This window comes from Sceloporus occidentalis, unplaced genomic scaffold, assembly GCF_023333645.1.
Source record: "Sceloporus occidentalis isolate IW3139 unplaced genomic scaffold, rSceOcc1.0.p SCAF_25, whole genome shotgun sequence".
Taxonomy (NCBI): Eukaryota; Metazoa; Chordata; class Lepidosauria; order Squamata; family Phrynosomatidae; genus Sceloporus; species Sceloporus occidentalis.
In genome coordinates this window covers 12,721,299-12,736,151 of record NW_028317005.1, presented here as the reverse complement: position 1 = coordinate 12,736,151, position 14,853 = coordinate 12,721,299, and the positions used below count along the sequence as shown (strand labels likewise).

The 14,853-nt window shown below is 37.9% G+C and overlaps 1 protein-coding gene across 1 annotated transcript in view; it reads right to left on the bottom strand.

The window, feature by feature from the left end:
* Nucleotides 1-14,853, bottom strand: part of LOC149300413 (inactive N-acetylated-alpha-linked acidic dipeptidase-like protein 2) — a 294,282-nt gene that overhangs the window by 55,917 nt on the left and 223,512 nt on the right. The window contains exon 11 of the mRNA XM_089485337.1: nt 6,209-6,352. Within this exon, the coding sequence (XP_089341463.1) occupies nt 6,209-6,352 (144 nt within the window). The remainder of the gene's footprint in view (nt 1-6,208; nt 6,353-14,853) is intronic.

The following is a 14,853-nucleotide window of genomic DNA, read 5'->3' as shown; positions in this document are numbered from 1 at the left end:
CTGATGGACTGAGGTGAGCAAAACACTAAGGGTACTTTTAATAAAATTAAAATAAAATGTAAAATAAATGAGAAAATCTTTGCAAAACAGTTAACGTCACTGCTTGCTGATCAAAAAAGAACACAGCACTTATGCGGCTGCACTCACTAGCCCAACAAGTTCACTTCACTGAGGGACTGAGGTGAGCAAAACAAATGAAATAAAATATTATTAATTAAGAAAAATTGACTTGGTCTCTTGCTGTTGCTAAAACAAAGCACAAACTAAAGAGCTGCAGCACCAGTACTAATAAAATCAGCTGAACTATAATCTAGTAGTAATTAATTATTAATTTTATTTATAGCTAATTAACTATTAAGCTAGCTAAAATGAATTATATAATATTACTAATATAATGATTTTAGATTAGACACTAGTAGATGTCTTGAATGTCTACAGTACATTCTACACTAGTATACTATAGTATATAATATATATATATATATATTACTGACAAATATATATAATATTATAAATTAATGTACTATTAAATTATTATATATTCTATTAAATTATTATTTATAAATTCTATTATTTAATTTATCTAACTGAAGACAGGACAGGCAGTAGGCACTAGTGCCAGCCCAGGGCAAGGGCACCCCAGTGCCACTGAGGCACTGGGTGCACTGACAACTCAACAGCACTACACAGTTAATGACAGAATTCAAAAAACAGCAGCACAGGCATTGGACGAGACCCTTAGCATGACGTCACAAAAGTGAGCTGATTGGACAGACGAGGATCAGCTCACTCCTGTTTGAAATTTTGGCGGCTGCGCAGCGAAAACGAAGACGATCTTCGATTCTTTGTGGTTGTGAGTCTTCGTCTTCACCTACGTTTTGCCGGCACTGTATTCTCTTCTACGTTCCTTCGGAATGAACAAAAAAACTGCCTCTTCGTGCTCGTTTTCATGTCCGCCCGAAGACGAATGTGCAAGTCTAATACATATTAAAATATATAACAAATATAAAATACAAACACATTATATTAGCGACTATGAAAATAAAATATCCTTTTCAACAACAAACTCATATGAAATACTATGCAAATATGACTAGGTAAACTTTAGTCAATTGTGTTTTTTAATACAACCCCAAATAATATAATATATCCTCTAGGATTAATCCTTATAAACCCCTCTTTTTTACATGTGTCTTTTATTCAGGTAATTATTTCAGCTCTTTGAGTTTCAAGCTGACCTCTATAGTGGGAGTATATTTCATTAAGTTTTTAGATTATGACTCAATGGTCAAGACTGACAGACAAACAACTATATGTTGTTTGTGAATCCCACAAATTCCCAACATATGCCAAGATATATGCTGGCAAGTGTGTCAATAATGTTGGGTTATTTGTCCCTCAGAAAGATTGCTCTTTATGCAATGCAGCTTCCACTTCGTCAAAACGGTGCTTTGGATAGACTTCAGCCCCCTCCCCATGCCCCCAGGATCTAGAAGTAGGGGAGTGGTTGACTTAACCCCTTCTATTCCACAAGACAGGGGTTGAACAGAGACGAAGTGGCATGGTAGGACTCCATTAATTTCCAAAGGGTTTTCTGTTCTTTAAACACCCATCCTATAAAGCAAGGTATAGGGGGGGGGATGGGCTTCTCATCCCCAAAGGTTTTTTTTTTTAAATTTTCTTACTGCATATGACACTGAGGTTAAGAGGGTTATAGATGAGCTTTATTAGAAAGGCTTTATAAAGTAATTTAATGGCAATTTCTTTATTATTAGTGTTTTTTTTCCCATCTCATTATACTTCATTATAAGTTCATGAAAATGTAAAAACACAAGCCGTTGAATGGGGCTAGTCTGGTTTTATAACAAGTGCCTGTTTCAAAAAGGATACAATTATATGCCATTGAATAATGAGCTACATCAATTTAGGTATTATCATACCACATTCACAGCCAGGTTTTTGAGTCAATCATTTGTTTTTTACTTCCATCTCAATATTTGACTTATAAATGTAATTTTGTTATTTTTATTCAAAACTTAACTATGTTCACTGATGCATTTTATTATGATCTCACTAGGGTTCCAATAGTTAGAACATAGAAACAGTACACGCTGGCCTGCGACTTACCCTAAAAAACATGTATATAAACATCTAATATGTGTTGTAAGAGTTGAATTGCAAGGAACATGATTTGAGCATGCAATCTTTATTTTCAGCAAAAGTATAGGTTTATGACGTATATGTAATTGGAAATAATGACAAATGTGTAGGCACATGTAAAATTTTAATGTGATTTGTGTGTTTCTGGTGAGAGTGACTTGATGGTTACATGGGGTGGAAGGGACTTTGTATTTGGATTAATAGCAACCCCACAACTTTTAACATAGCACTGATTGACTGTATACAATTTAAGTGTAGTTGCTCTAATGTCTGAATTCCAGTTAGCAATAGTGAAAATGCAAGTGGAAATTTAAATATTTATTTAATTTAGTGAATTAACCCAAATGTCTCCAGTTGTATCTGTTACATTTAGGTACTAGCACAATGAAGTCAGACATATTAAACATGTCTTGATATACATGATTAACTAATTTCTCATTGGAAAAAAAAAATACATTTGTTATTTATTGAATCTGTTATGGGTCATAGAGTTAGTGGATGAGTTTATCCCCAAATGCAAAATGTAAATTGTTTAGTAAACTGCTGGCACTATATAAATGGTTAAAACATTTGAATGAAAAATAACGACAAATAATAACCTATTTGATTCACAGTGTTCACATCAGTTATTCACTAGGTGGTAAATACAATGATCTGGAACAAACTGTTCAACAGCTGCTTAGTGACAGGATAAATGTGCATTGGACCAAAAGCTTGTCTTAAACATTGTGCTCTTAATCAGTAAGCATCTGCTTTATCTTCTCCTTTACAGGAATCTGTGTTCTAGATTTAATTTAATGTACAATGTTTTGGGGTTTTTTTATGCTAAACAGGTGCAGTAGTGTTTACAAATTGAAATCCTTCTTATTAACATATTACTAGTAAGCATAGACATTTCAATTAAAAATGCAATATCTAAAAAAAAAAAGAATTATCCCCAATTATCACAAATGCTTAACATAGTTTGCATCCATTAGCTCAATTATTGGCAAAATTAGCATCACAGACATTCATGCTAACAGAGTCAAAAGGTAGAATTTCTAGATTTAAGTTTGTTAGAGCAGGGCCCTGCTTAAGCCTTTTATTTCTGTAAGTCCAAAAACACAACAAGAGGAAATACATTACAAAATATATAATTTATTTGGTATTCTGCAAAAGTGTTTCAAGGATGAGAGAAAAAAACACAAAACAGGAAGACCATAATGTTGAAACTCAAAGAGCACAATTTACATCATGGGGTAGCACAAATCCTTTCTGACTGGTAAATGTTACTGGGCATAAAAAAATAAAAAAATATATTTGGCTGGAATGGAAGACAAAAAAGTTTAAATGCTTCAGTGTATACCAGCAAAAAACGAAATCTCAGCCTCATCAATTGAAAGAAACTTGTCAGTGTATATATCCAACTGGTGTTGGTTAGTATTGGAAACCAGGGCCGGCCCTACCATGGAGCAGAGTGGGGCAATTGCTCCAGGCGGCACTTTTGAAGCCCTTTTTTTTGAAGCGGAGGAGAGAGAGAGGGCGCCGAGTGGTTTTCGCTTACCCGCTCGGCGCCCCTCTCTCTCCTCTGCGAGCCCTCTAGCTCGGTCTCGGTGCCGGCTTGTAATGCTGAGCGCCGGAAGATGACGTAATTTCCGGCGCTCATCATTACAAGCCGGCACCGAGACCGAGCAGGGAGACTCGCCGCAGGACTGCTGAAAGGTAAGTACAAAGGGGGGGGGGGGTAGGAAGGGTAGATAATGCGGGGGCGGCAGAGGAAGGGTAGATAATGGGGGAGGCGGCAGAGGAAGGGTAGATAATGGGGGGGGCGGCACTTTAAACTTCGCCCCAGGCGGCATTATGCCTTGGGCCGGCCCTGTTGGCAACATACATAAGTTTATTAATTAGAGATAAATCAATCAACCCCCATCAAGCATCAGTGACATCGCCAGTGTTGAGTTATACAAAGTAACAACAAATTACATTAACCTGTCAGTATACAACATAGGGACACTGTATAATTATCATAAAATAATTAACATACTGTATATAACTGACAAAACTGACAAAGTGTTAATACCCTTTCCTTAACAGGTAGATGGAGCTACCTCTTAAGTATTCCTCCAATACTTTTATCATAAACTGGGGCACCATTACATGGAAATTAAACACATAATCATAGTGTAATATTGTAAGAAAGAAGGGAATCTTTCTCTATGCACATTGAAGTCCCTTAGGATTTCCTGATAATATTTATATTGCAAGCCATTCAACTTTAAACAGATAGATATACCATCAAGAGCAGTAGATGGATGCACTGATGGATGGGTGGGTAAAAAGGAAGATAGACATAGAAAGATAGACATATAGACAGAGTTTACTATATATATATATATATATATATATATATATATATATATATATATTTATATATATATATCGTATTTGCTCGATTATAAGATGACCCTGATTATAAGACGACCCCCCAAAATCTGAATATTAATTTATGAAAAAAAGAAAAAGCCTGAATATAACACAACCCTATAGGAAAAATGTTTTACCATTAAACGTTAATTCATGTAAACTATGTGAACAATTGTTTGTTAATAAAAGCTATGATTGAGAAGAATATTTTGTTTTTATTTCCTTTTTTTTCAACCTGCCCCCCCCAGTTATGCACATCTGCCCCCTGGCTTGCCACTCTGCTCCAGAAATGCCTTACACCCTCTAAATGCCACTGTGCCCCATGATACGCCTTTTAACCCTCTATATGCCACTGTGCCCCATGATACGCCTTTTGACCCCCTATGTGCCACTCTGCCTCCTCTGGCATTTAGGGGGTAAAAAGGCATATTATGGGGCAGAGTGGCATATAGGGAGGTATAAGGCATTTCAGGAGGCAGAGTGGCGTATAGGAGGGTTAAAAGGCATTTCTGGAGGCAGAGTGGCATTAAGGGGGTTAAAAGGCCCCCTGCACCTCAGTCCCCGGTGCTTAGTCCGGGCTGCGTGTAGAGCGCTACGCAAATTGCATAGAGCTCTACAGGCTGCCCAGACTAAGCACCGGGGACTCAGAAGCAGGGCCGGCCTTAGGGGTGTGCGACCTGTGCGACCGCACAGGGTGCCATGGTTGCAGGGGCGCCTGACCGGGACTTAGATTAAAGCATCGGGGTAGAGGGGGGGTAGTTTGAATGGGCAGGGGGGGTAGTTTGAAGGGGCAGAGGGGAGGGGTAGTTTGAAGGGGCAGAGAGGGCGGGTAGTTTGAAGGGGCAGAGAGGGGGGGGTAGTGAGGGGGGGCGCCAGAGGAGTAGTCCGCACTGGGCGCCACAACGCCTAAGGCCGGCTCTGCTCAGAAGCACCGGTAAGTTGGGGGGGGCAGGAGGATCCAGGTCCCCTGCATCGCTGCGGGGGATCTGGATCTTAGTCTCATAATCAGACCTATTTGAGGTCTGATTATAAGATGACCCCGATTATAAGACGAGGGGTATTTTTTTTGCTCTGGAAAAAACCTCGTCTTATAATCGAGCAAATACGGTGTATATATATATATATATATATATATATATATATATATATATATATATATATAGTAGAAGCATCATTAAACACTTATCAACAGGCACCAGACAAGCCAGAAGGCTTGTTTTTCCCTCAGAAATCTCATGGTGTTGCCACAACCACAATGGATTCTGGGTAGGCGCATGCAAATAAGGTTAAAAATTATCACCTTTGCCTATATCCACTTTATACATGGATCCCATGAAAGTAATTGCCCGCTGTACAACACAGCCTTTAGACAAAACTCGGGTAAGAGGTGCAATAGCCAGATCACCACTCATGGACAGCTGTTTCGTCCTTAATTTGACTCGTCAGCATGAGGTTGTAATACTAGAGGCTCGGGGTAGCCAAGGAATACCATTACATAAGTTATGGTGGGTAAAGGTGATGGAAAACCCTTCCACTTAAATTTAATGGGTAGTATAAGCATTATTAAACACTTATCTACAGACACCCTACATATATACATGTATGTTTATGCAACATAATCATCCATTAGTCACAATACAAATACCTCTGAAGTTTTGATGTCATCAATAATAAACTTCACAGTTGGAATTCCAAGGTGGTTAATGAAGAAATCTGCATCTCCCAGCACTTGCACAGAACTGACACCAGACTTGGAGCACATTTCCTTGTCAGGACAAGCAACCTGCAGCTTAACATATAAAAAAAACCAACAGATAACTAGATGCACCTGTATCTAAAATATTTAGCTCAAACAAAAAACATCTTATGGGGTTGTTGTGTATTAAGCATGGTTTGCCAGAGCTACTTTTCATAATGCATACCCAAAAAGCCAGCGTAACTCACATGCTTATCATGGTTAGCAAATAAACCTGGTAGCAGTATCACAGTACAGAGCAGAAGTTTTGAAATGCAGCCCATTCATTTAAGATATTAAAACGTGTATAAACGTTTTTTTCACCTTGAAAAACATTTGGTTTTCAGGATTTCTTTACTGTACTTCTTTAGTTTAAAAGAATCGATGCTGGTTTGAAGGCAAAGGTGGTCACACTAAATATTGATTTGATTAAGATTTGTATTCTGCTCACTAGACTTGTGCATTCATTTTCATACAAACTTTATTTTTAACGGGAATTGCCTGTTTGTGCATTCGTACAAATCAACCAAAAGGAGGCCAATCTCCGTCAAAACTAACAAAAATGAATTGCAAAGGTTCTGAAAATTTGTCGCCACAATGTAGCCGCCATTATAAGCCATTTTAGCACCATTACAAGCCATTTTGGTGCTTGATGAAAAAGTGGCAGGGACTGTGTCTAGGAGGGTACATTTCAATGATAGGTAGAACTAGACAAAAAAAAATGACATTGATTGATATGGCTGTGATTGGTTGGTCCAACAACCTTTTTTTTTACTCTGACCAATCAGCATTTACAGTTGTCAGTAGCAGCAGTTACAGACTGAAGAGAGTTGGAGTGCGAGACAGAGACAGTTAGCTTAGCAGAGTCTGAGAATAATGCTCATTGCTCCCCTACCTGTAAGTTAACTAATAGTTTATTTTGGTACAGAAAATGTAGTGACTAGTGTAGTGTATTACAGAGACTGCAGAAGACATATTTCCCATCTTGCTGAGTGGAGTTTAGTCGATTAAGACCGTTGCCCATTTATGCTACTAACCAAACTTGTAATTTGTGGAAAATATATTTTTGTATTATCTTTTTCATCATATCATATATTATTTTTCATTGATAAATAAACATTGGTGAAAAAACAGGCAGTGTCTGCCTGCCAAACCCATAGCCCTACTACTACAACCACTGCTACTGCTGCGCTTCTTTGACAGTCCTTACTCTGGGGGAACCTTTTTCAAATTTCTTTAATTAAAGATGATTCCAGACAGTCCCAGGGACCTCCCCCTTCAGGAACGCCCCTTAAAATGCCGTTCCCAATCATAAAATGGCCAAGAATTTTATCCGAGCCGAAAGGCCAAAAACAAATGCTGCAAAAACGAAACAAAAATTTAGCCTGAATCAATTTTAGTCTACTGCTCAAATGGGTTATTAGAAAGTTTTCAGTAGCTTATTAGTAAAACCCGGTTATTTAAGTTAACTATTAACTATTTTAAACAGTCTGCGACGATAGTAGCCTTTAACTATAGCTGATCTTTTTGTAGCTTAGTTTTGGATATGGTTGGATTTAAAGTACAGAACTATTAGGGAAGCCGAGACACAGCTATCCAAATTTTTAACCCTTAAACATAATTATATAATTTTATTTAGAGTGCAGAATGTCAACATGTTTTAATAAAGTGACAAATCTACAAAACTAATAAATCAAGATAGATATCATGCTATTTATATATTTAAAATCAAAGTTCTGTAAAATTAAAAACAAATATTAATTCATCAGGTATATAAATAGTTGTAATCTAAAATGTACGGTGTAAAAGATTCTAATAAACCTCAATTAAGAAATGGACCATATATAATTATTGGTATAGGCAATAGTTCAATGATAGGCTTCAAGGTTTCCTTGACCTTAAAATATGGAATGAAGGATTTGCTGAACAGGCATTCTATAGATAGGATAGTAACTTGCTAATGCAGGGTATAGTTGTAACTCTAAAAGGGCATTACAGTATGCGTACAGCCACCACCTAAAATAGGGTTTCGACGTGTAAAGATCTTAGTGAGCATGTTTACCCAATTAGGTGAAGACCAATAGACTGACAAGACTGACATCATTATTCAAACCGTGTATATAAGTTAAGGCCTTGGAGAAGCATGGGAGGAGAGGTAGAGGGGAGATGTACTTGCCATCCACGTACTCTTCACGTCCCAACACTCCCTCCCTCCATCCTCAGGAATGCATAGGACAGATGTCATGAACTAAATTCCTCTCCAAGGTTTTGTAAGACTTGTTTCGTATTATTTTTGTTATCTTCTTTTTATATTCTTCTTCTATTTTTGTTCGTATTAAATGTTTTACCTTTGTTTGCATCTAAGTGACTCTGCCTATTTTTGACGCACATACATTTATATGTGATCCAATTATTTGAAGTTTTGTATTGGCCCGTATACATTTTATTACATATCTGGCGTGCCAGCCCTGCGTATTTTTTCCTGACCTTTGCCCTCCAGCTTGCTCAGGGGGAAGGGCAGATATATCTGTACACTTTTTGCAAACTGTCGGGAGAAAATTAAGAAAAGGACCTTTGAGGATACAGACTTCCAGATTTTATTGGAAAAACAAGTGCTAAGAGACGCTATTGACGGCAGACGCAAGAAAGCCATACAGCGTGATACAACAGCCACTCAAGGAGAGTTCATTAAGAAGGGTAAGTCATGGATTTTATAAAAACATATGCTAACAAAAGTAAAATAACTTTTCAATTTGATAATTGTCCTACTAATGCACAGTTATGGGCTAGTATGTACAAACAATGTGAGCTAGAGAATATGAAGATAGATAAGAAATTGTTATGTATTGATAAACTTAAGAAGAAACTGCAAAATGTCCTAAGCATGTTTAAAACGTTTAATGACTTGATTGTGGAGGATTTACAGCCTAGACAAAGTATTTGCATGATTAACAAAGTTGTACCAGAATCTAACCCTGATGACAGTACTGACGACTTTAACAGCTGTCCCGACTGTTTTGTTTTAGCTCAGCAATTAGAGAACTTGGAGAGGGCTAGGGACAGACAAGCTCAGTTACTGTCTAAACTATGTTTAGAAAATAAGAAGGTGTCAGTTATCACAAGACAAGAAGGTAAGAAGGGCGTATCTTTTGTCCCTGAAATAGCTGGTACCTCAACAATAGATTCTGATGAGGAACTTGACGTAGGAGGAGTTGAGAGACAAAAGCTCAGAGACAGTGCAACAAAATTGACTTTAAAAATTAATGATCAATTAATAAAAATTGCCAAAGATATTCCTAAATATGACGATAAGATGGATGCATTCCATAATATTGATGTATTTGAAACAAATACAGACAAATTCCAATTAAATAACAAACAAAGAAACGCCATTTTTAGGCTTTGGATACCTTCACATATGTCCAAAAGGTTACAGGACACACCTACAGAGGATGCATTAGGTCAATTAGTGCATTCAAATGATATGGATAGATTGAAGCAATTAATTCTGTTTACAACTGGTGACTCATCTCCATCTCTTGGCTTAATTGAATCTCTAAAAGTAAATCTTCAAGATGATCCCTTTGCATTTTTGTTGAAATTTGAGAAAGCCTATAGAATGGTAATGGGAGTTGATGATGGAGATGAACCACAGGCAATGATTATAGCATTTGTAAGGAAATTTAAATATCTAGATCCTGTATCAGTTCAGCTTGCCTCTGAAAAACCTAGTTTGCAAGAAGCAGCCATATTCATTGATCGTATTAGAAGAGCAATGAAAATGTCAACTGTAAAGGTAAAAGTATCTACAGTACAGGAACTAATTGACAAACGGCGAGAATTAACTCAGAATGACTGTCACAAGCCACAAACTAATCCTACTAATTTTGAACGATTTGATAATACTAACCAAAAGATATTCAGACCAAATGTTAGTTGTTATCATTGTGGTCAAAGAGGACATTTGAAGTGGCAGTGTAAACAATTTCTTAAAAATAGAAAATTTGTCCCTAGAACACAAAATTTTGGGAAAGAGAATGGGCTGGTGCCAACAGCCCCACCTACTGGTGAACAATTTAAGTCAACGTCCCCATACACTCCACTAATAAGACAGGTGCAAGAGCTCACAACAAATAGTACTGCTACTAATGTAACAGGAAAGAATGTCAGGGGGGGTCTGACACCCTCTCAGTGACTAGATAAGAATCAATCACTCTGTAAGTTGACTTATGTAGCTCCAGTGTCAACTGACAACTGTGGCAGACCATATGTCAAGGGAAAATTACAGGGAAAAGAGATTACATTCTTAATAGATACAGGAGCTCAATTAAGTGTGACTAATCAAGCTTTGCCTATAACATCTAATTCACCTGTTTGCACGATTGTAGGTTTTAGTGGTAAAGGTAATACTTCAGCAACTTTAGTTACTGGTGTTTTGTTTGAGATTCCTGGCTATTTGTGTACTGAAATTGATATCTGGCATTGTCCTAGCTCAGAAAATATCTTAGGGGCTGACGTAATGAGAGAAAGAGGTTGGGTCATTGACTTAGGGAATCAAGTGATTTGGAGAAGTAATAACCTTAAAGGGCCTGTAGTAATAGATCCAAGTGACTATAGTATAGTGGGCGTTATCAATTTAATTGAGGAGGTATCCCCAAATCATGTTTGGCCACAAATGGATTGTAATGACTTGACTCTTGTAGAAATTGTGCAGAAACATCCCTCGTTATGGGCTCAGTCTAAGAATGAGGTAGGGACAATGAAAGATGTTGTTGTTAAAGTGGAAGGAATAGATCCCATAGCTCAGAAACAGTACCGATTGCCTCCAGACTCAATTGAGCCTTTGTCCAAAATTATTGAAGAACTACTTCAACAAGGCGTCATACGCAAATCAAATTCGGTGACAAATTATCCGTTATGGGCAGTTAAGAAACCAGATAATTCTTATAGAATGCTTCTAGATTTGCGTATGTTTAATAAATGTACCCCAAATGTGGCACCAATTGTAGCAGATACCCCTGACATCATGTCTCGATTGAATGCTAAGGCGAAGTTTTTCTCGGTACTGGATATTAGTAATGGTTTTTTTAGTGTTCAGATAGAAAGGAGTTGTCAATACAAATTTGCTTTTACTTTTCTGAATGAGCAATATGTATTTTGCAGATTACCACAAGGGGCGCACATGTCACCTAGTCTGTTTCATCAGGCATTGGCAAAAGTGTTATCAAAATTCTCAAGGCAAGATTGTATTCTACAGTATGTGGATGATATCTTGTTGGCAACAGAGAGTAGAGAGGAACACCTCACCTTGCTAGCAGAATTGTTTGATCTGTTGTACGAGTCAGGATTGAAATTAAATCCAAGGAAGGTCCAATTACTGAAACAAGAGGTTCAGTACTTGGGAGTTTTGATAAGTCCAGGCCAGAGACGTCCTTTGCAGGAAAGAGTAGCAACAGTAGCAGCTTTGCCTGTACCTACAACTTTCAAAGCTTTAAGACAATTCCTGGGAATTTTTCTAGAGACTTCATAGAGGGCTTTGCTGAAAAAGCTAAACCCTTATATGACTTACTAAAAAGTACTGATGATGACAATTTGTTTGGTCCATGGGGAGATGAGCAGCAGAAAGCGTTTGAACAACTTAAACTTGATTTACAGAGAGCACCAGCTTTGACAACTGTGTATCCATCTAAGCCTTTTGCTTTACAAGTTCATACCTCAGAGACGGCTGTCTCGGCAGTTTTACTGCAGCTACAGGGAAAGGAATGGAGAATAGTTGGCTATTTTTCCAAAGTCCTTTCACCTGTGGAAAAAGGGTTTGAAACGTGTGCAAGACATCTGGTGGGTGTACACTTTGCAGTCAAGGCGACTGAACATATTGTTGGGTTTAACAAACTAATTCTGCAGACCCCTCACTCCACCTTGAAATTGCTTCTTGAAAAAAGTATCCCAGGAGTGTCACATCAAAGATTTGCACATTGGTTGTTGTCTTTATCTCCAAAACAGATTGAAGTGGATCATAAAGCTAAATATGTGCTCCCTCAACTAATGCAATATGAGGGTGAATTACATGAGTGTGTTGAGACATTTCAGGGGGATTTTCCATCTCTTTTTAGAAAAGAAGTAGAGGAAACTGATGAACCAGTATTTGTAGATGGTTCTAGATTTTGTTTGAAAGGACAATATTATACCGGATATGCCATTTGGTTTCCAAAAAAAGGCCGAGCTATTCAGCACAGACTACCCGGACATTTTTCTGCACAGAGAGCAGAAATTGAAGCTGTTAAAACAGTATTGGAAATTAATGAGAAAGAAAATAATGATCCTTTGGTAATCTATAGTGATAGTTCATATGTCGTACGTTCACTAACAGACTACTTACCTGTGTGGAAAAAACGAGGTTTTGTGGATTCATCTAACAAAATCTTAAGTCATGTTGATACATTGCAGACTATCTTTGAGCTTGCTTCTAAAAATCCTAACCGATATGCTATTGTCAAAGTACCTGGCCATAGCAGAGGAACTAGTGATTTAGCTTTGGGAAATGAGAAAGCAGATTCTCTAGCCAAGGAAGCAGCTTTGATAGGAGAGATAGTGATGGAACTAGAACCGTTGGAAGTACTACCAGTAAAGAGTAAGGAAGCAAATTTACCTTCATTTAGTGATGAACAGATGAAAGATCCGTTCATTGTGGAATGTAAGAATAAAATAACACCTCCTTTTGTTTGTGAAAATGGAGTGATTTGTTATGAAATGCAAGGTAATTTACTTCCAGTTGTGCCTAAACACTTGCAGACGGAATTCACCCGCTATAATCATGAAAGTTTAGGTCATGTGGGTCAGCAAAAGTTGCTGGAAATTCTCAAAGAGAAGTTTTATTGGGACAAAATGGAAGACTCTGTACAAAATGTTGTTCAGTCATGTCTCATTTGTGCTCAAGTAAACCCCAGGCCTAAAGGACAAAAGCCACCACTTCTAAGAATTGCACCTGCAGACGGTCCGTGGTCTACATTGCAGATTGACTACATAGGTCCCCTACCTTCAGGTAAACAAGGTCTCAGGTATGCATTAGTCGTGGTAGATGTATTTTCTAAGTGGGTAGAACTGTTGCCTGTCAGGAAAGATGATGCTTTGTCTACGGCAAAAGCATTGATGAATCATGTTTTTTGTACTTGGGGAATCCCAAGGATGATTTCTTCTGACAGGGGGAGCCATTTTACTGGCAAAGTCATGCAGGCTGTTTGCGCAATACTGGGGGTACGTCAACAATTCCATGTTCCATACCATCCTCAGTCCGCAGGTATTGTAGAAAGAATGAACAGAACGATTAAGTCTAGAATTGCAAAAATGTTACTTGATAAAGGAAATACTTGGGTTGATGCAGTACCTCTGGTATTGATGAGTATTAGGGGAACAAGCTCCTCAACTACCCAGTATACACCTTTTGAATTAATGACAGGAAGGAAAATGCCATTGATCTTTCCTCATGAACCGTTTTTGTCTACTCCACAGAAAGATGCCATTGCAAGAACTAAGTGGTTACAGGTACTTCAGGATAATTTAAAAGCAATCCTTCCACACGCAGCGTCTAGAATGCAGCGTATGGTACCGCCTCACTCATCTAAATTTGTGAAAGGAGCATCAGTAATGATTAAGACTTTTAGGAAGGCAGGACCTTGGGAAAGTAATTGGGAAGGACCGTTTGAAATAATCGACACAATGGGTCAAGTTATGATCCTTGTTCAAAGGACAGAAAAGACTGTGAAAAATACTCGTAGGCAGCAGAAGCTGTGGGTACATGTTGACCAGTGTAAATTATATGTTTCTAACTAAATTCTGTTCTTGCAGGAACACAGTTCTGCAAGAAAATGGAGGAACAAAACTGTTTACTATTGGACAAAGAACCTCCAAAGAAACAGCAATACAAGAAGCGTGACATCAAGATAGCGTGCTACATATTACTTCCATGGTTGTTGGTGCTGAGTTTTTTGATTGCTGTGTTGTTTGAACTATACCAGAAGCCAATTGGAATTGATGATCCGACAAAGGATTTACCACAGGAGACATTGTTATCACATAAGATAAGAGAAGTTCGAGTGGATCGACTCCTGACATCAGACATTGATACATCAAGAGACATTGTTGGACAAATTAGATTCGGTTATGGCTCCAGAGATCAACCTTGTTTGACTATATTTTTTGAGCATACCTCAGAGATCACGGTTCATGCAACAGTAGGACCAAAAGCCAAATTCACACAGTCACAGGGGAATTATACCCATAATAATCAGACAGGTGTTTGGGAATGTCATCCTACTGAGTCCATGTGGTGGTTTATAACAATTAAGGGAGAAGAACATGCACAATGGACAGGTGATGTTACCAATGAGATGTTAACATCAGGGAAAATGGGAAGATCAAAGACAGAGATTTGGTATAAGACTCAGTCTTATGGTAAAATCTTGGATCCTTCACTGCTTTCTATATCAGCAGGGGATGATGATTGGACTAGGGTTTGGAACTTTCAGGTGGAAAGAGAAATAGCTATAGTCAAAGTA